Consider the following 22,091-nt stretch of genomic DNA (forward strand, 5'->3'; position numbering starts at 1 on the left):
TATGTAACACAATTTGCCATTTTATCCATTTTTAAGTACATAGTTTGGTTGCATGGTTATGTGCCACGGAGTCGGTTCCAATTCATAGCGACCCTGTACAGAGGGAGCAGAAAGCCTCATCTTTCTCCCACAGAACACCTGGTAGTTTCGAACTGCTGACCCTGCGGTTCGCAGCCCGATTCGTGACCACTATGCTATCAGAACACCTTAAGTACATAGTTTGGTGGTGTTATATTCACAATGTTGTATAACCATCATTACTATTAACTCCCAAAGTTCTTTTATCACTTCAAACAGAAACTCAGTATTCATTAAGCAATAACTTCCCATTCCTCTTTTTCCATTCCCTGGTAATCACTTGTCTACTTTCTGTCTCTTTGCATTTGCCTGTTTTAGATATTTCATCTTAGTGGGAACTTACAATATTTGCCCTAATAATAATGCCAATGATTTTCAAATTATTAAGAAATTTCAACCACCACTCGTATGTCAGTTTGTTGTACTGTGGTGGTTTGCATGTTACTGTGGTTCTGGAAGCTATGCCACAGGTATTTTAAACACCAGCAGGACCACCCACGGTGGACAGGTTTCAGCTGAACTTCCAGATGAAGGAGGAGAGATGGACTACTTGTGAATATTTGGTCACTGAAACCTTATGAATAGCAGTGGAGCACTGTCAGTACCAGAATATTGAATATTGAAGCATGACAAAGAGCACCAGAATGTTGTCAAACAGAATGCTAGAAGATGAGCCCTTCAGGTGGGAAGGCACTCAAAGTAAAGTAGACCATGATGATGCAAATGGAATAAAGCTTTTGGGACATTCACTTGCTGATGAAGCACAACTGGGACTGAAGAGAAACAGCTGTAAACATCCATTAATGATCAGAATTTGGAATGTATGAAATATGAATCTAGGACAATTGGAAATTGTCAAAAGTGAAATGGAACACATAAACATTGATTAACCTATAGGCATTAGTAGATTGAGATGTGCTGGTATTGGCCATCTTGAATCTGACAATCACATGGTTTACTACGTAGGGAATGACAAATTAAAGAGGAATGGGCACAGCATTCATCATCAAAAAGAACATATCAAGATCTGTCTAGAAGTACAATGTTGTCTGTGATAGGTGCATGCGAAAGCTGGACAGTGAATAAGGAAAACCGTAGAATGCTTTTGAATTATAGTGTTGGAGGAGAATATTGAAAGTACCATGGACTGCCAAAAGAACCAACAGATCTGTGTTGGAAGTGCAGCCAGAGTGCTCATTGGAGGCCGGGATGGCCAAACTTCATCTCTCATACTTCAGACATATTGTCAAGAGGGACCAGTCACTGGAGAAGGATATCATAAGGTGGAGTGTCAGAGAAAAAAGAGGAAGATCCCCAGTGAGATGTACAGGCAAAGTGGCAGCATCAATGGGCTCAAGTGTGGCAACAATTGTGAGGTCCAGGAACGGGCAGTGCTTCATTCTGTTGTGCACAGGGCCGCTATGAGTCAGTACCAACTTGATGGCACCTAACAACAACACCAACAAGGAAGAGCAGCTACTAAAACTATTATTAAAATTTACGCACCAACTACTAAAGCCAGTGATGATGAAACTGAAGAATTCTACCAACTTTTCCAGTCTGAAATTGATCAAACACACAATATCAAATGTATTGAAAGTTACTGGTGATTTCATGAAAAAATTTGCAAGACCAATGACTTCTTTGTTGCAAATATCGTTTTAAAATAACATAAAAGATGACTTAACACATGGACCTCACCAGATGGAATACACAGACTCAAACTGACTGTCTTCTACTGACTACACAAGACTTTCAATTGTGTGGATCATGACAGGTTATGGACAACATTGCGGATAATGAGCATTCCGGAACACCTAATTGTGCTCATGAGGATCCTGTACATGGACCAAGAGGCAGTTTGAACTGAACAGGGGAATGCTGAATGGTTTAAAATTAGAAGAGTTGTATTCTTTAACCATACTTATTCAATGTGTATGTTGAGCAAAGATTTTTATGAAGAAAAACGTGGCATCAGGATTGGAAGAGACTCATTAACAACTTGAGATATGCAGATGATACAACCTTGCTTGCTGAAAGTGAAGAGGACTTAAAATACCTACTGATGAAGATCAAAGACCACAGCCTTTGATATGGGTTGTACCTCAATGTAAAGAAAACAAAACTCCTCACCAATGTACCAATAAACAACACCCATGTAAAAATGGAGGAAATATTGAAGCTGTCAAAGACTTCATTTTGCTCAGATCAACCATTAACACTCATGGAAGCAGCAGTCAAGAAATCAAACAATGTATTGCATTAGGCAGATCTACTGCACAGGAACTCTTTAAAATGTTCAAGAGCAAAGACGTCAGCTTAACAACTAAGGTGTACTTGATTGCAGCCATGGTATTTTCAGTAACCTCACATGCATGTTAAAGTTGGAATGTGAATAAGGAAGATCGCAGAAGAATTGATGCATTTGAGTTATGGTGTTGGAGGGGAATATTAAAAGTACCACCACTCGCCTGTCAATTTGTTGTATGGTGGTAGCTTGTGTGTTGTTGTGATGCTAGAAGCTATGCCATGGGTATTTCAAATACCAGCAGGGTTGTTCATGGTGGATAGGTTTCAGTTGAGCTCCCAGATGAACACAGACAAGGAAGAAGGAGAGATGGGCTACTTCTGAAAACGTAGTTATTAAAAACCTTATGAATAACAGTGGAACAGTATCAGCACAGAATATTAAAAGTACCACGGACTGCCAAAAGAACAAACAACTCTGTGTTGGAAGGAATGCGTCTTGAAAGTCAGACTGACCAGACTATTCTTCTCATACTTCAGACATATTTCAGAAGGTACCAGTTCCTGGAGACGGATATCATGTTGGTAAGTGGAGGGTGGGAGAAAAAGAGGAAGACTGCCAACGAGATGGATTAGGCACAATGACAGCAGCAATGGGTTCAAATGCAACAACGAATACAAGGTTGGTGCAGGACCGGGTAGGGTTTTGTTCTGTTGTGCATAGGGATGCTATGAGTCGGTACTGACTCGATGGCACCTAACAACAACAACATGCAATTTACAATGAACCCTGATGTCACACTTGGCTCCAAACCAAATGGTTGACAGTTTGAACCTACTAGCTGCTTTGCAGTCGAAAGATGTGGCAGTCTGCTTCTGTAAAGATTTATAGCCTTGGAAACACTCCGGGGAAGTTCTACTATGTCCTATAGTGAGCGGAATTGTCTGGAAGCCAGTGGGGTTTGGGTTTAAGCAATTTCAAGCCACAAGCAGCTCTATGTGCTTTGCAAGCATCTGGCCTCATCTAGTATTACCAAGCATATAAAATACTGATTAAAAATATTCCAAAAACCAGAGTTGCTTTTACTTTTCATAATATCGCACTGTCATGGAGTTGATTCAGACTCATAGCAACCCTGTTTGGCAATTCTGAGGCTGTAAATCTTTACAGGAGCAGAAAGTCTCATCTTTCTCCCCAGGAGCAGTTAGTGGGTTTCAACTTCCAACCTTGTGGTTAGCAATCCAGTATTATGAAAACACCTTTGACTGAAAAAGTTAAAAGGAGTAAGTGCTTCTCCAAGTATTAATGCTTATCTAAAAACACTTGCTTAATAAACAAGCTATTTTACTTCCAATGAGGAACTAAAAAGCTAAATTCAAATCTGACTTCTTAGTTGACAGTGGCAAGTAACAGAGTGCAGACTTGCAGGCTACAAAAGAACATAGTTTGCTTACAAACCCAACCCCCAACCCAAAAGCCTTGGATTACAGAATCAATAGTCCATATACAGTACGAGCAAACAAAACATAATCATGACTTACTTTCTGTTTAAGTTGTCTAAGCAAGTCTTTATGTAGGTGTCATAATAATGAATTTGTTCTGCAAAAAATGTTGCCTTCTCATTAAGCGCTTTCAGGGTTTGCTGAAGTTTTGACAATTCGGCTTTTCGAAGCTTACGATGAATTCTTTGATTCCGAATATCCTAAAACAACAAGTAAAGGCTATTACATCAGATTTCAGCAGAAATTGACTTCTCAATACTGCCAATTTGGGGCAAGAAGAATACAAATGTAGTCTGTAAGTATTTGTGATTGTGAACTAGTAGTAGATCTCATTCACCTTATTTTCATCTCTCCACACCAAAGTGTTCCCAACTTTTCTTAATTCAAAACTGGGGGAAAATGTCCATATTTCATTTTAAGAGACTTGCTAAAGTTATTTTTTTTTTAATTGATGGAAAATTAAAGAAATAACTTTAGAATAATCATATAATTTGTTTAAGGAAAAAGTAGTGCTTAAAAATGGGCCCAAAAACCTATCAGGAAATGTACAATTTTAAAAACAAAACTTCAGACTTTTAAATCTGTAAATATTCCTCCAGATTTGCAAAGCAACAACTGGCTCTCAAATGAAAAGATTCAACAGTGAAAACTTCAGATTTAAATGGAATTTCTAGAACATAAAATTGCCTAAGCTGCTTATTTATAGTCCATGAGTGTTAAATGTAAACTTACAGCCATCCAGTTACTTTTTTACTATGAAATATTTCATTTAAGAAAATGAAACTTGCTTAGTATTTGTTTGGTGGGTAAATGAAAAAAAACTGTCCTAGAGATCTACAAAAATATATATGAGGAGGCTTCAAAAAGTTTGTGGAAAAATTACATTCTCTTTTGACTCCATTTCCCACAAACTTTGTGAAGCTTCCTTGTATTTCTACAACCTTTGTAAGTAAAATATTTCTGTGAAAATAGAATCTACTTTTGGTGGATGGCTTTATGGCAACCGTTTTCTTTCTTTCTTTTTTTTTAAAGGCAAAGGTTATTATTTTTTCCCATTTTCTCAAAAAGAAATTATTTTTACCCCAAAGCTATAGAAAGAAATGACATTTCTCTCAAGGCACTCTAGGGGTAAGAGGAAGACACCTTCTGCCTGAATTGCTCATAAATGTCCATGATAGAATGAAGCTAAGTATATTTCTTTCCCAAAGGTGAGCTTATTTGTTCTTTCTGATCATTTAAGTGTCTTTAACATCTCAACTTGTATTAATCGGCATAGTTGACTAAAAAGGATGAAAAGTCTTTTACCCCAAGTATATATATATATATTTCCTTATCTTTGACAAACACATCTCAGCCACTTCCTATAATGTTTCCTTTGTCCTGGCACTAATTTGAGATCCTTTTCTTAGAAGTTGCTCAAGTGTAAAAATATGGGATAAAGGAACAGAAGTTAACTTTTATGTCTGAACTGCATTTCTGCTAACTGGTTGGAAATAAATTCTCATGGACACAGAATCACTACCTCAAAGGCAGGTCCTAACAGCACACGGGCTACCTGCCAACTCTCAATTTAGGAGAGAATGCTTTTAAAGTGTCATTTAGAAAGGTAGTAGGTACTGTTGAAAGGTGTAGAGCAAACTTGTCATTTGTATTTTCTGAGCTTTTATTTTCTGATATTTTTCATTCTCCTTATGATTTAGGGAAACTGTAATTATTTTCCATTAAAAGTGAACTGCTTTGAAATTTTTTAAAATCTGTAATATTGTAGAGGTTAGAGACAATAGTGTGTCTACATCTGAGTTCTTCACATCACCTCCCAGAGTGCCCACCATCTGGCTGATAATTAGCAAATATCTGCTAAGTAAAGACGAAAGAATATTATTCCAAAAACCTTGGCAATCTCATTGAGAATATCTTGGTATTTATTGTTGGATGACACATGTCCACTCTGTTCCAATGTCCGAAGATTCCTCTGGATTTTCCTCTTCTTCTGTTCAAGAGGCAGCTGTGCATCTTCCATCATGAATTGGCTCTTCTTCATTTCTTCTGGAGTTCTAGAATCTATAATGGCACGGCTCACCATGTCTTTGGTATGATCTTGTTCCTAAAAAGGGAATATCGAGATGTTGATTTTTCTCTGATCTACACTAATCTCACCTCTTCAGAAGTTACACAAGGCAGGTTAATGTCAAAATTAAAGACGTCTTCAAGTTGAAATGTAAAGCCCAGAACCAGAATATGTTCTTAACATGTTTCTAAGGTCGTCTTTGGGAAGGAGTTATATCACCTTTTGGATAAACACTGTAGTATCACACCAAAACCCAACCCACTCCCTATCGTTGAATTGATTCTAACTCAGAAAGACCCCGTATAACTTTCAGAGGCTGTAAATCTTTATGGGAGCAGAAAGCTCATCTTTCTCCTGAGGAGTGGCTGGTGGTTAGCTGATCCTACAGCGACACCAGGGATCCTCATAGTAATAAAGGCATGTCTAAATGGACTCCTGATGTGGCGCTGTAGGATCAGCACCAGACTGTGAACCAGAAGGTGGGCAGTTCCAACCCACCAGTTGCTCTTGCAAACCCTACAAAGGATCACTATGAGTTGGAACAAACTCAATGGCACTCAACAACAACAATGACAACAATTCAGGCTAAACTCTAAATAGATGTTTTATTATTTCTCTACTGTTATAAAGCTACTTTGAAATTCCCTCAGATGGATGGATGCGGATTCCTGGATTATCAAGTGTTGCTAAGCGCTGAGTCAGTCCCGACTCACAGTGACTTCTGTATAGGGTTTCTGAGGAGTGAATGGTAAGCTTGAACCGCCAGCCTTGCGGTTCAAACCAACCTTGTGGTCCAGTGCTTATCTTACAGTGCCATACCAGGACTCCTCAGGATCATCAACTAAGGAACTAAAATTAGACTGTCCACTGAAATGTGGCTATCTGAAATCCAGAATCCAACTATGTCACACATCAGCCATAGTCACGGAGATTCACAAGCCAATGCAACAGTGAGTGTCAGTGATACAGACATCTTTGAAGAACTCACAGGGTTTCTTTGAGCCGAAGGGATTAAGAATATTCTGGCACATAATAAACTCTCAAATACACGAATGAATGTGACTTAAATAACTTGTTCAAGAAAACACTAATAAAAAGAAACTGCTGATCTACCCATTCCACTGTAGTAAACAATGAACTGACCCAATAAATGAGGTCTAATCATTATGGAGTCCTGGTGTGGCGCTGTGGGCTGATTCGCTGGACTGCAAAGTTGTTTGAACCACAAGGTCAGTGGTTCAAGCTCACCAGATGCTCCTTGGAAACCCTATACAGGGTCGCTATGGTTGGAACCGACTTGATGGCACTTAACAACAACAATCAAATAATAATTATTAAACACTGTAATATTAGACTCACAATGAAAAGGTCAAGATTATAGGCACAAAACAACTTACTAGGTCAGCAGCTAACAAAGAGTAGCAGCAGCAGCAAACATTATGTGCAGTGCTGAAGGATAAGCACTGGACTGCTAATCACAAGGTCAGAAGTTTAAACCCACCAGCCACTCCTAAGAAACCCTATCCAAGGTTGCTATGAGCTGAGACTGACACCATGACCTTCAATAACAACATGTACCAGGTACTATTTTATCCACTTAGCATGTTTTACCCCGTTCAACAAAATGGTTACTGTTGTTATCACTATTTTATAGTTGAGGAAACTGAACACATAAATATTTCTAAGTGCCTAGAGTTACACAAGACGCTCTGGTAACTAGTGGGTTACACGATGGGCTACTAACCACAGGGTCAGCAGTCAGAATCCAACAGCCACTCCATGGGAGAAGGATGATGCTTTTTGCTACCCTAAGATCTGTAGCCTTGGAAACCTTATACAAGGTCACTATGAGTAGGAATCTACTGGATGGCACCCCCTCCCCCCCATGCCGCCCTCACTCCCAATTCCCACTGACTTACACAGCTAACAGGCAAAGAGTTAGACCTGAACCCAACAGCTGTGTTCTTGGTCACTGTGCTGGTGCGTTTGAACTGTTGACCTTGCAGTTTGCAGTCTAGTGTTTATTCTATATTGTTGTTGTTATGTGCCACACCATATTAATGATTGGTAGTAATGATTGCTACAAAAAGAGTTAACACTGAAACTAACATAATTCAGAATGAATTACGCAAGGATGTATTCTTAAACATGTCGATAAAAAGTTTAATGCAAAATTCTTGCGGAATGTCAGTTACTTCCAGCACCAACATCATGGTGCTTTGACCTAATGGATTCAAGACATTTGCTTCTGAAACATTTGGAAAACAGCTTAGTGGTTGAGGCACTACTTTAGCAAAACATACGAAGTATGAAAGGTATTTTTCTACATCCTGCCAATCAGAACTATCTCCTAACCAACTTATCTGCCCATCCACTCACTGTGTGATATATGGAGTTTATGATGAACATTCCGAGGCTCTGGAAGATCCAGAACTATCTTCCTTATAGTCTTCCCAGGAATAAGTCGTGGAAAGTCAGGAGAAATTCCAGGCTGCCTTTCCTATTTTATTCTCCTTGGGAGGTTCTCATGAGTTGTTGTTTTTTTAACTCAAGTGGCCATAATAATAAATAAAATTCTTTACTTTCAAGCCACATCAGATGAAATTTCTCTGATTAACAGCCAACATTTGGCATGAAGATTTATTAAGAAAATCAATGCATATTGACTGTACTTATTATTTTACACCCAAAGGTAGGTTACCTGTTGTTCAGTCGCAGGTATCTCTAAGATGTCTGTCAATGTGTTCCCTGGCTGGTTCCGGATCACATCAATGATCAGTTTTTTGGTCCTTACAAGATAAAAAAAAAAAAGAGAGAGAGCGATTTCAGAGAACAGCTCTGATGCACAAATGTCTGTTTCTCCTGAGGAAGTGGACAAACAGATAAAAAAATGAAGCTTCCAAGATAATCCCTTAAAATAGAACGTTGGTGCAGAAATTCAAATTGTCTGCTCTTAGGCTCCCAAAAGCTTGCTAACATATGATAATCAATGTCTGGGTTTTATATGTTTGAGGTTGTAGGATCAGACTGTCATTACCATGGGCACAAATATGTCAGAAGATTGCTTATCTAAATGCTTTTCTTCTTTTCAGACTGAGACCCCTTTTCAATGGGCAGGATAAGTGCCTGCTACTGTACAGAATGCAGGGATGAAGCCCCGTCTCTTCCTTTCCTGCTATTAGTAGCACTTAAACTTCAGAGCCTTTTAATACACGGTAAGCCTTCAGGAGCCAGATTAACTGTTATGATGCAGTCTGAAGAGCAGTGGAAACACAGGTCCCGTGTGGGCTGTGGAGCTCTGCGCGGCTGCTGGCTGACTCAGTAGGTAAGAGGTGAGGGGTGGTATTCAAGACTGGCTGAAGGACCAACAATTAGGGTTGGAGCTTTGTCCTCAGAAGACAGAGCATAGAAAGCGCTTCTCAGTAAGAGCTAGAAAACTCTGGAAGCATTAAAACCCAATGTTCTTCCATATCTACTCTTTACCCTGGCAACTGTCCCCTTCTTTCTAAATAGGGATCGGGAACATATCTAAATAGAGATTTTGGCATGCCCCAATATGGAGGAACCTTGAAAATATCACGTTGAGTGAAATAAGTTACTCGCAAAAGGCAAATACTGTATGTTCTCACTTTAAATGAGATAAGCAAATTGAAAACAAAGAGGATGAACAATTATCAGAGGTGGGAGAGAAGGGGGGAAGGAGGAATTTTTTTGCTTAGCAGGTCCTGAGTTTATGCTAATAGTGGTGGAATCATTTGGAAAAGTTCAGTGATAATGTTTACATTAATGTGAACAATGTAACTGATGTCAATGAATTTTGCTTGTAGAAACTTGCACTGGCGAATGTTTTCGTGTGTATATTTCCACCACAATTAAAAAGTGTATATTTTAACATAAAAAGTATGTGGTTAAGTTTGCTCACTTTTATATAAGGTGAAAATAGTATTATTAAAAATTGCTTCCTTTCCAAAGAAAGGAAGCATCAAAACGTAACTGAAACTGTAGTTATCTTGTATCCTAGCCCTGCTACTGTCTTCCAACGCAGTTCTTTCAGAGTATTATGGGATATCAGTAGATGATGCATTTCTTCCCAGACTACAGCAGGAAATGTTTGCACAGATGAAGACTGGAAAACAAACACTCTTAATGTTTAGAATTGTAGGTTCAACTGCTCCCAAACGACACAGATATTCTCAAAGTTAAATCCAAATGTATGATTTTTGAAAATAGACTAAAAAGCCAACGAATCATCTGCCAACATTTCTTTGTTATTTCCTATTTATAAATTTGCTTAAAGAGAACGGATTGCAATATAGCTTCTCCTTTGGAGTGCCATTTCATCTGGATCTGTGACCCCTCCCTGCTGGGGGCTTTCAGGCAGCCTGGGAATTCACAGTCAAGTACACCAATGGGAGTCAAAGGTGGGGCACACAGCTAATTACAGCCACGGGGGAGCCGGCTCTGTCCGTAGGAGGCTGTGGTTCAGAGAGCCAGGCATAGTTTTCTTCCCGCACAATCTTTCCTCCAATCACCATTATCAATGTATTAGACAGGAACATGGAGTTAAAAATAAATGTGCTGGACGACTGAAAAATGTAAACAGTGACTGTTTCTTATTTGCACTAACATTCTAGAAACTATTCATGATACGCACTTCCAAGAAGCCCTCTAACTTGCATTTTTTAAGGAAGCTGCCTAATGACCGAATGACAGAAGTCTCTAAAGTTTGCCCTGCAAAGCATAGGAATCTTTATTTGTTCAGGATTTGTTAGAGGACAAAATGCCCACGCTGCCTATTTCACTTGGAACTCTACTTTACGTCAGGCCTATGGATTTCATCAGCAAAGTCTAACTCCAGAGACCCTGCATGTAAGATACCATCTTCCATGATAGGGAATTCACCCAACTATGACGAGCACTGGGGTCACAGAGATCTAAGGTTGCTTCTGGATTACTGCTTACTAGCTATGTTTTGTGCAAATTATATACTCCTTATACATTTTTTTGTTTTCCCCCCATACATAAATGGGAATCTCCCAGAGAACTGATATAAGGATTAAATGAAAAAATGTAATGGAAGGCCTATAGCTGTGTTCTGACACCTGGTGATCACACACATAGCCATTCTATGTGGCCCAATATGGTAGCCACTGGTCACAGGTGGCAACTGAGCCCTTGAAATGTCCAACTTGATATATACTGGGAGTCCAAAATACACACTGGATTTCACAGACTTTGCATTAAGAACTGTACAATAGCTCTTTAATAGCTTTATATATTGATCACACATTAAAGTGATAGTATTTTAGAAATATTAGGTTAAATTATATTATCAAAACTAATTTTAGCTATTTCTTTTTCAAATGCAGCTCTTATAAAATTAAAACGTACTTGTGTGGCTCATATTTCTTGTGGAAAGTGCAGCCTTAGAACATTCCATTCTTAAGCAGGAAGATGACTCTGAGAGGTCTGCCTTCCAATGACACCCACTCATTGGGCCTGGCTGGTTACAGAATGTCAACACTAAGGGAGACCTTTGGGAAACAGTCCAATCCCCTTACTTTATAAATGAGCTGACTCATTTGTAAAGCCAAGAGAGGTTAGGTGGGTAGCTTGGGATCACACTCTGCTTTGGAAAGCTAAAGAAAACAAGTCAAATTCCTCTTCCATATCACCAATCCCTGACAGACCTGGAAAGATGTGTGGGGTTGTCTGCCCTATACCCTCTCCTATCACCTTGCTTTTTCCCAAATGAAAGCCCTCTGTTCCTTCAGCCTCCTCACAACATGACTCGCAGAGAGCTCACAGTCCTTCTCACATTCCAGTTTGTCAATGACCCCTCTTCTTAAGATGCATCCTCCTTCCCATCTCAACGTAAGCACAATATTCCACAAACCAACTGGTTACTCTATTGGTATGGTAAAAACAACCTGCACTTTCTGAGGAAGAGTTAAGAAGGAAGTAGGAAAATAAAGGAATCTGTTTCTTAATCCCTGGGAGTTTTTTCCATCATAACCAGGTGACATCAAATTGACTCTAATTCATGGGGACCTGATGTATGTCAGAATAGAACTGCTCTGGATGATAAATGGTTCTTATGAATGGCTGTTTTTTTTTCCCCAGAAGTATATCACTATGTTTTTCTTTCCAGGTGCCTGTGGGTGGACTTGAACCTCTAGCTTTTTGGTTACCAGCTAAGCCTGTATCACCAGAGATTCCTTATTTACCATGGTGGTGGTGGTAGTTGTGTTCCATCGAGTTGATTCCAACTCATGGTGACCCTGAATGGGGTTTCTGAGGCTATAAATCTTTATGGGAGCCAAAAAGCTCATCTTTCTTCCACATACTGATTGGTGGATTTGAACTTCTAACCTCCTGGTTAGCAGCTCAACATAGCTGTACTCATCTCTGTCTGTTGGTAAAAGAGATCCCATGGCACTCTTAAGTTGATTTAACTATCCCCCGATTATCTGTCTCACAGATTGCTCAAGTTTGAAAAGGAACTACTATTTGTAGAAGCTAAAACAATAGCTCTAGTACTTTACAATCCTAATACATGGTTACAAGTTTTTAGCACCAGATCTTGAATATCACCTTAGCTATTATGCACTCTTGGTAGTTTAGACCAAAAGCAAGGGCTTTTTTAGATCCAATAACTGATACCTTGAATAATGTGGTATTATCTTGAATTTACTTGATATGACTTTTCTAGTGAGTGTCTTCTTAATTCCCACCAAATGAATTGGGTGGGGCCATGCAAGTAAGATATATAGGACTCTAAGACTGGGATTGGTTAGTTTTGCCATCCAGCTAGGTTTAAAAAGGATCCAAATCAGAAACAGGAACAGAAGATTCCATGACCATAAAAAAGGAAGACCATGAATGGAACATGAGATCCCTACCTAGAGAAATGCCTAAGGATGGTGGAATGGAGAGAAAGAATCACTGCAGGCTCCAGGCTTATGGACTGAGTAAAGCTGAGTGCCTACAGGTAGGAGACTGGCTTGCAGGATGTGCCCTTTGGGCAGTCACAGACTGGCTAAAAGAACTTTGCAAGCTCTTTCTGTCACCATCTTGATTCCACGTTCCCTGCACAAAATGCCTGGTGAAGCCACAAAACCCGTCTCTGCTACAGAGCGGGAGTTGCCACAGCCACAGGTTGAGACAGGGTCTGGAACAGATTCTGACAGTGATGAATTAGTAACAGAGCTCAAGGAACAGGATTCCACACAGGCAACCACACAGCAAGCCCAGCTGGCAGCAGCAGCTGAAACTGATGAAGAACTAGCCAGTAAAGCAAAACAGAGTCTACATGAAAAGAAGGCACAAAAGGTTATGTCCAAGCTGGGTCTTCAGCACATCACAGGGGTTACTAGAGTCACTATCCGGAAATCTTAATAATATCCTCTTTGTCATCACCAAGCCAGATGTCTACAGGGCCCAGCTTCTGATACCTATATAGTTTTTGGAGAAGTCGAAATCAAGGATTTATCTCAGCAAGCACAGCTAGCAGCTGCTGAAAAATTCAAAGTTCAAGGTGAAGCTGTCTCTAACATTCAGGAAAACACACAAACTCCAACTGTACAACAGGAGAGTGAAGAGGAAGAGGTTGATGAAACAGTTGTGGAAGTTAAGGACATCGAATTGGTCAGGTCACAAGCAAATGTATCAAGAGCAAAGGCAAGTCAGAGCCACGAAGAACAAAAGTAATGATATTGTAAATGCCATTATGGAATTAACAGTGCAAGCATCTGAAAACAGGGACTTTTTTTTTTGGTGTTTCAGAAGAGTAGCTGCAGTTTGGTTTGAATTTTGTAATGTTTCTATCATTATCATGCTATCTTTTTATTGGAAATAAAAAAGAACTTTGCAACACTTGTCCAAGCAGGGCAGAAGCCAAGGGACCACATGGCTGAGAGGCCGAAGACACGAGCGACACGTGCCTGCAGTATGGCAGACAAGAGACCTTCTTGCCTGGAGAACTGCTGCGTCCTGAGGTGGTTTTGATCCTGAATGGTATCCTGTTCACGTCCCTAATAAACTCCATAATTTTGAGTATTGTTAGGAGTTCTGTGTGGCCATTGCAATGGATTATTGAACCCAGATGTGACGCAGAGAGTCCTGTGGGAGAGATGGTTGGTGTCAGAGGAGGGTACAGAAGGTTGTGGGGTGGAGGCGTGTCTAACCTCCACTTCATAGGAATTGGCCTTGATCTGATTTTGAGTCTCTCTCCCCCTTGTGAAGCCAAAGGAAGTCAGACATGATTCCCCACACAGATTTTGCAATACCAAAAATGAATCATGTGGAAGGAAAAAAATTCTTATGAGAGACAACTTTAGCACACACTTAGCTAAGTACACTAATGATTTAAAAAACTCCATAAATATTGCCTTCCACTAGAACACGTACTTTCTTGGAAAAACAAGTTTAATAAAGGCCATAAGGAACACATTTTAAGTTGAGTCACAAGAGGGGGATTTACCATCATATAATTTTTTAGACTTTATAAGGTGTTAACACATTATTTCTCTTGACCATCCTAATCTCTTCTTCCTCATACTTTACAGATGAGGAAAGTGATGGTTAGGTAGCTTGCTCAAAGTCCGTTGACTAGTAAGTGACAGATTGAGGCTATAGGTCTTCTTGGGGATTCCTTCACCAGGCTTTTTGTTTTTATTTTTTCATACTACCATGCTGAGTCCGTTCAAATTCATAGCAACCCGGTATAGGGTTTCCCAGGACCGGCTGGAGGGTGTAAACTGCTGATCATGTGCTTCACAGTCTAGTACCTGTCCTACAGCTCCACACCAGGAATCTGTTACTTGGTAAGACTGGAAAAATAATCAGAGTGAGGTTCTCTATTCCATAAACATTCAGACAGGAAGTAGCAACAAATTGTTTCTTTTTACACTAATATGTGCCCTTATTAGCGTAGTGGTTACGAATTGGGCTGCTAATCTCACGGTCAGCAGTTTGAAACTCCCAGCTGTTCCGCAGGAGAAAAATGAGGCTTTCTGCTCCCATAAAGATTTACAGCCTCGGAAACCCTGTTCAGGGTCGCTATGAGTTGGACCAACTCCACAGCACATGACAACATGTGACCTTAGGTCCCTTACATTTATCAATCATTTCTTCTCCTTGGCCAGGGAGAACGATCTCAAAATGACTCTGCTTTCATTCTCATTGATGAATCTTAGATCCTTGTAATTGCAAAGAGGATTGGCCTTGGCCACAATACGCTACTAAACTCCATGAACAAGAGTCAAGAGTCTGGAAAATCGAAACCTGAGTTTGGATCTCTGCTCCAAAAAGGCTTTCTATCTGCTCTACACCTTTCTTTTTTTTCCTGTATTGGAAAATACTGGCAATAATATTGGCAACTCAAAATGAGGAGAAACAACTGTGTACAACCATTAATAATCAGAAATGGAATATACGAAGTGTGAACCTGGAAAAATTGGAAGTTGTCAAAAATGAAATGGAACACATAAATATAAATATACTAGGCATTAGTGAGCTGAAATGGACTGATATTGGTCATTTGGGATCAGACAATCACAAGGTTTACTATGCATGAAATGGCAACTTGAAGAGGAATTCAATCAAAAAAAATAATTCAAAACCAACCTAAAAGTATAAGGCTGCTCTGTGACACCCATAGGCCTCAAGGAAGACTTGTTAATACAACTATCATTAAAATTTATGCACCAACCACAAAAGGCAGTGATGATAATATTGAAGAATTCTACCTATTTCTTCAGTCTGAAATTGATCAAACATGCAATCAAGATGTATTCATAATTACTGGTGATTGGCATGCAAAGGTTAGAAACAGAGAGAAAGGATCAGTAGTTGGAAAATATGACTTGGTGATAGAAAAGATGCTAGAGATTGCGGTAAGAATTTTGCAAAACCAATGATTACTTCATTGCAAATACCTTTTTAAACAACTATGTGTGACACCATAAGATAAGCATGCAACTTCAAGGTTGGTTTGAACTACAAGGTCAGAGGCTCAAACTCCCCAGCTACTCCTTGGAAACTCTATACAGGGTTGCCATGAGATGAAATCAAATTGACAGCACTTAACAACAACAACAACAACAACAAACAAAGGGATTTCACTCAGATGGAAGCCACATAAATCAAATCAACTACATCTGTGGAAAGAGACAGTGAAAAAACTTCCTATCATCAGCCAAAACAAGGCCAGGGGCAGATTATAGAACAGACCATCAACTGCTCATATGCAAGTTAAGGCAGAAGCTGAAGAAAATTAAAACAAGTCCATGAGACCCAAAATATGACCTTGAATATATACAGAAACCTTGTGAATTTAGAGATCATCTCAAGAACAGATTTGATGCATTAGACACTAAACACAAAGACCAGAAGATTTGTGGGATGATATTTGTTGTTGTTATTAAGTGCCATCGAGTCAGTGCTTATCCATAGTGACCCTGTATAGGGTTTCCAAGGAGCGGCTGGTGAGCTTGAACCAGTGACCTTGTAGTTCAAATGACTTTGCAGTCCACCACACTAGCCCACAGCTCCATACCAGTGCATCATAAAGGAAGAAAGGAAAAGGTCATTAAGAAGACAAGAAATAAGAAAAAGACCAAAATAGATGTCAGAAGAGACTCTGAAACTTGATCTCCAGTGTAGATATGCTAAAGCAAATGGAAGAAGTGAGGAAGTACAAGAGCTGAAGAGAAAATTTCAAAGGTCAGCTCAAGAAGACAAAGTCAACTATTATAATAAAATGTGCAAAGACTGGTATTCAAAAACCAAAAGGGCAGAACACAATTCAGCATTTCTCAAGTGGAAAGAACTGAAGAAAAAAGTTAAGCCTTGACTTGAAATACCAAAGGATTATATGGTCAAAATATTGAATGATGCAGAAAGCATCAAAAGAAGATGTCACAGAGTCACTATGCCAAAAAAGAAATGGCTGATGTTCAACTATTTCAAGATGTAGTATATGATCAAGAGCCAATGGTACTGAAGGAATAAGGTCAAGGTGCACTGAAGGCACAGGCAAAGCACAAGGATCTGGGAATAAATCAAAATGTTTTTAAAAACTGATGCAGCACAGGAGGCACTCACTCATCTCTGCCAAGAAAACTGGAAGACAGTAATTTGCCAACTGATTGGAAGAGATCCATATTTGTGCCCATTCCAAAAAGAGATGACTCAACAGAATGTGGAAATCATTGGACAATATCGCATGCAAATAAAATTTTGGTAAAGAAAATTCAAAAATGGCAGCAACAGTACACTGACAGGGAACTGTCAGACGTTTAAGCCAGATTCAGACGAGGATGTGGAACAACAGATATCATTGCTGATGTCATATGGATCTTGGTTGAAAGCAGAGAATACCTGAAATATGTCTACCTATGCTTTATTGACTATGCAAAGGCTTTTGACTGTGTGGATCATGACAAGCTATGGATAACATTGTGGAGAATGGGTGTTCTGGAACACTTAGTTGTGCTCATGAGGAGCCTGAATATAGACCAAGAGGCAGTTGTTCAAACAAAACAGGACACGAAATGTTTTAAAATTAGCAAAGGTATACACTAGTGTTGTATTCTTTCATCATACTTATTAAATCTGTATGCTAAACAAATAATCCAATAAACTGTATTATATGAAGAACATGGTATCAGGATTGGAGAAAAACTCATTAGCAATCTGTGACATGCAGATGATACAAACTTGCTTGCTGAAAGCAAAGAGGACTTAAAATGCTTACTGATGAAGACCAAAGATCACAGCCTTCGTTATGGGTTGCACCTCACTGTGAAGAAAGCAAAAATCCTCACCACTGGACCAATAAACAACATGGCGATAAATGGAGAAAAGATTGAAGTTGTCAAAGACTTTATTTTGCTTGGATCCAAAAGTAACATTCATGGAAGCAGCAGTCAAGAAATCAAAAGGTGTATGACATTAGGCACATTTGCTGCACAAGACTTTTTTTAAAGTGTTCAATAGCAAAGATGTCAGTTTGAGGACTAAAGTACTCCTGATCCAAGCATGGACTTTGTAATAACTTCATATGCATGTGAAAGTTGGACAATGAACAAGTTAGACTATAGAAGAACTGATGCATTTGAGTATGGTATTGGAGGAGAATATTGAAAGTACCATGGACTCCCAGAAGAACACACAAATGTGTGTTGGAAGTACAGCCAGTATGCTCCTTAGAAGTCAGGATGGCAAGACTTTGCCTCTCATATTTTGGCCATATTATCAGGAGGGAACAATCCCTATAAAATACATCATGCTTGGTAACGTGGAGGGTCAGCAAAAAAGAGGAAGACCCCCAACTTAATCCCAGCTAGGCCTGAAGGCTGGTGGCTATCCTGCTGTCTGAGTAGAGTGGTGACTTTGGGTTTCAAGTCTATGAGAAGGTAGCAGAGAGGCTCAGACATGATGTGAGTGGTCACTTTGCCACAGACCCTGAGATCTGCCATTTGAGCACATCTGGGTCTGGAGGGTGGTGGCCATTTCTGTGAAAACCAATAACTCTAAGTGGGTTGGAATAGGGCAGGTCTCTTCCTGACTGCAAATTTAGATCCAATCAGCAATGCCTGTAGTTTGAAATGGCACAAGCTAACTCATCTGCCCAAGTACACAAGTCATGGCGTGAAGACACATGAGCTGTGGATGGCAGCTTCAGGGAAGGGAGCAGCTCCTCCAGATACCTCCAAAATGACGTCTTTCATGACACTGATTTTCACACAGTGACCTGGTCTTTGGAACCTAACCATGTTTATAAATGAGGAATGAGAGTGTAAGTTTATATATAGGCATATTCCAAGACTTAACAAGTGGGTTTTAGAAAGTGCTCCAATTAAGTTCACCAGCCTCTCTTCGGAAATCCCTATACAGCAGTTAACAACAACAAAGACCACCTGTGTCAGATGATAGTAATCCGTCTCTGATTCCAGCCTCTCAAAGCTGACTTGCCCGTATCTCAGATCTCCTTCTCCTCCACTCTTATTTCAAACCTTTACCTTTAAGAAGGTCCCACCAGGTTTTTTGTAATCTGCCCCGATAAATGGTTTGATTAAAGCTGCACAAGTCCAACAGTTGTCCCTTCCTATAGCTGTGGAGCATAAGGGACTCAGAGGGACGATGTGACAGAGCCTGGGAAGACAAAGGAAGCTGACTCAAGGATCTCACCACAGTTCCTCCTATTAAAACACAAAGGAGCAGAGCTGGGTTTTTAAAGCTTAGCTGAGCTCTCCAAGCAAAGAACTGGGTTCCAGATGTGGTCCATATGGGGTAAGGAAGGTGTGAGAATAGAGCAAAGAGGGTCATTATCACAATGAAGCAGCATGGGTCTGCACAAGCGCTACTGTGTGCCATCAGACGAGTCATTTGTGGTGATGCACAATGCCTTCATCTGCCAGATGATGATAGCAACTTTTGGTGATGTCAGCTTTTGTAGTGGCAGCTAACCTAACCGAACTGTTGTTGTTATGTGCCGTCAAGTGGGTTCCAATTCATACTGACCTTGTATGGTGTGGTGAGTTTGAAGCTCCAGCGTTGTGATTCAAACTGACCTTGCAGTCTAGTGCTTTATGCCATTGTGCCACACCAAGACTCTACCCTAACCTATCTAGCTCCTGCTAAGTTGGTTCTGACTCACACTGACGCTCTGCGTGTCAGGGCAAAATTATACTCCATAGGGTTTTCAATGGCTGGCATTTTGGAAGCAGAATGCCAGGTTTTCTTCCTAAAATAGTTTTCTTGGTAGAAAAACCAAGTATTTTCACCTCCAGCTGCTCTGTACTTCATGTTTATCTAAGTCATAGTAGCTTCCAAAAGGCACTGACTGAGTTAATGAAATCTGATTCTCTAATGAACAGTCTCAAGAATTAAATCTTAAGTATGTGGAAAAATAATTCATTAACAATTTCCTCACAAACATATCAAAACGTATTTCAATGGAGTATCACATGAAATAGGAAACGTCCACTTAAAGCATGTCACTGATTAGTTACGTGCCTCCCATAATTCATTTCCTCACCTCAAAGATGAAGATGCAGACTAGACAGAACTTTGGAATGATCTCTTTAATATCAATGTTTTCAGATGTAAATTGTAATGGAAGTATAATGCATTGGGAAGTATGGCTTGGTTAAACCATTGCTGTTGTTAAATGCTGTCAAGTTAGTTCTGAGTCATAGTGACCCTGTATAGGGTTTCCAAGTAGTGGCTGATGGATTTGAGCCACCAACCTTGCAATTCAAACCCACCTTGCAGTCCAGTGCTTATTCTACAGCGCCATACCAGGACTCCTGATTAAACAAGAGCTAAGTATACTAAATGTTTTGGGCAACAGATTCCACCATTAGGGAGGGCTACTTAGTCAATCTTCCTCCTAAGTTGTTACCCATAGTCACCACTGGGCTGCTTAGTGAAACATTCTGTTAATAGCAGGATCTCAAGGTGCACACAAGAAGATCTTTTAGACCTAACAGGTCTATGGAAGCAGTGAATGAGTAAATCAATTAAAATAGTGCCTTAGTATGAAGAGTTGAAAAACAGATTGTAAAATCAATATGGAATTGCAAGGGAGCTCCAACAGCCAGAACAATCTTGAGAGAGAAGCACAAAGCTGAAGGACTCACATTTCCCAACTCCAAAATTTACTACAAAGCTACAGTAATGAAAACAGTCTGATGCTGGCAGAAGGACTGACATATAGCTTAATGGAATATAAGTGTGGTTAAGTGCTCTCAAGTTGGTTCTGACTCACAGCCATCCTACGCAAAACAAAAGGTAACACTGCTTGGTACAGTGCCAATGTCACAATAGTTGTAACATCTGAGTTCACTGATGCTGTCACTGTGTAACTCCATCTTGATGGGAGCTTTCCTCTTTTTAACCGACCCTCCATTTTACCCAGTATGAGGTCCTTCTCCAGGGACTGGTGCATCCTGATAATATGTCCCAAGTATGAGAGATGAACTCTCAATATCCTGGTGTCTAAGGAGCATTCTGGATGTACCTCTCCCAGAACAGATTTGTTTGTTTTTTAGCAGTCCATGGCACTTTAATACTCTTCTACAACACCATAACTCAAATGTATCAATTCTTCTACAGTTTCCTTAGTTCACTGTCCAACTTTCACATGCATATGAGACTACTGAAAATACCATGGCTTCGGTCAGATGCACTTTAGTCCTTAAACTGACATCTTTGCTTTTCAACACTTAAAAGAGCTCTTGTGTTGCAGATCTGTCCAATTTAATATGTTTAATTGCTTGAGTGAGGCTTCCATGAGTGATAATTGTGGATCCAGGCAAAATAAAGTCTTTGACAAATCAATCTTTTCTCCATTGATCATGATGTTATTTACTGGTCCAGAGGTGAGGATTTTTGCTTCTTTACATCCAGGTGCAATCCACAATGATGGCTGTGGTCTTTGATCTTCATCAGTAAGTATTTTAAGTCCTCTTAGCTTTCAGCAAACAAGATGGTATCATCTGCATATCACAGGTTGTTAATGAGTCTTCCTCCAATCCTGATGCCATTTTCTTCATAGAATCCAAGAATATCAAAGAGCACAGCCTTCAGTAAGGGATGCACCTCAATGTAAAGAAAACAAAAATCCTCACCACTGGACCAATAAACAACATCCGTATAGATGGAGAAAAGATTGAAGTTGTCAAAGACTTCATTTTGCTCAGATCAACCATCAACACTCATGGAAGCAGCAGTCAAGAAATCAAATGACCTATCGCATTGGGCAAATCTGCTGCACAAAACCTCTTTAAAGTGTTGAAGAACAAAAATGTCAGTTTGAGGACTAAGGTGTGCCTGACTCAAGCCAGGGTATTTTCAATAACCTCATATGCATGCGAAAGTTGCATAGAGATTAAAGAAGACCATAGAAGTGGATGCATTTGAGTTATGGTGCTGGAGGCGAATATTGAAAGTATCATGGACTGCCAAAAGAACAAACAGATCTGTGTTGGGAGAAGTACAGCCAGAGTTCTCCTTGGAAGCCAGGATGGTCAAACTTTGTCTTTCACACTTTGGACATATTGTCAGGAGGAACCAGTCACTGGAGAAGGATATCATGCTTGGTCAGGTGGAGGGTTGGAGAAAAAGATGAAAACCCCCAGTGAGATGGATTGGCAAAAACGCAGCATCAATAAGCTCAAATGTAGCA

General features: G+C 39.8%; 1 protein-coding gene across 2 annotated transcripts in view; it reads right to left on the reverse strand.

The window, feature by feature from the left end:
* IQGAP2 (IQ motif containing GTPase activating protein 2) overlaps window positions 1-22,091 on the reverse strand; it is a 373,356-nt gene that overhangs the window by 8,290 nt on the left and 342,975 nt on the right. For both annotated transcript variants that reach the window (XM_006873291.1, XM_006873292.1), the window contains 3 exons: window positions 8,598-8,685; window positions 5,720-5,932; window positions 3,868-4,028 (listed from right to left, as the gene is read on the reverse strand). In XM_006873291.1, the coding sequence (XP_006873353.1) occupies window positions 3,868-4,028; window positions 5,720-5,932; window positions 8,598-8,685 (462 nt within the window). The remainder of the gene's footprint in view (window positions 1-3,867; window positions 4,029-5,719; window positions 5,933-8,597; window positions 8,686-22,091) is intronic.

This window comes from Chrysochloris asiatica, unplaced genomic scaffold, assembly GCF_000296735.1.
Source record: "Chrysochloris asiatica unplaced genomic scaffold, ChrAsi1.0 scaffold00234, whole genome shotgun sequence".
Lineage (NCBI taxonomy): Eukaryota > Metazoa > Chordata > Mammalia > Afrosoricida > Chrysochloridae > Chrysochloris > Chrysochloris asiatica.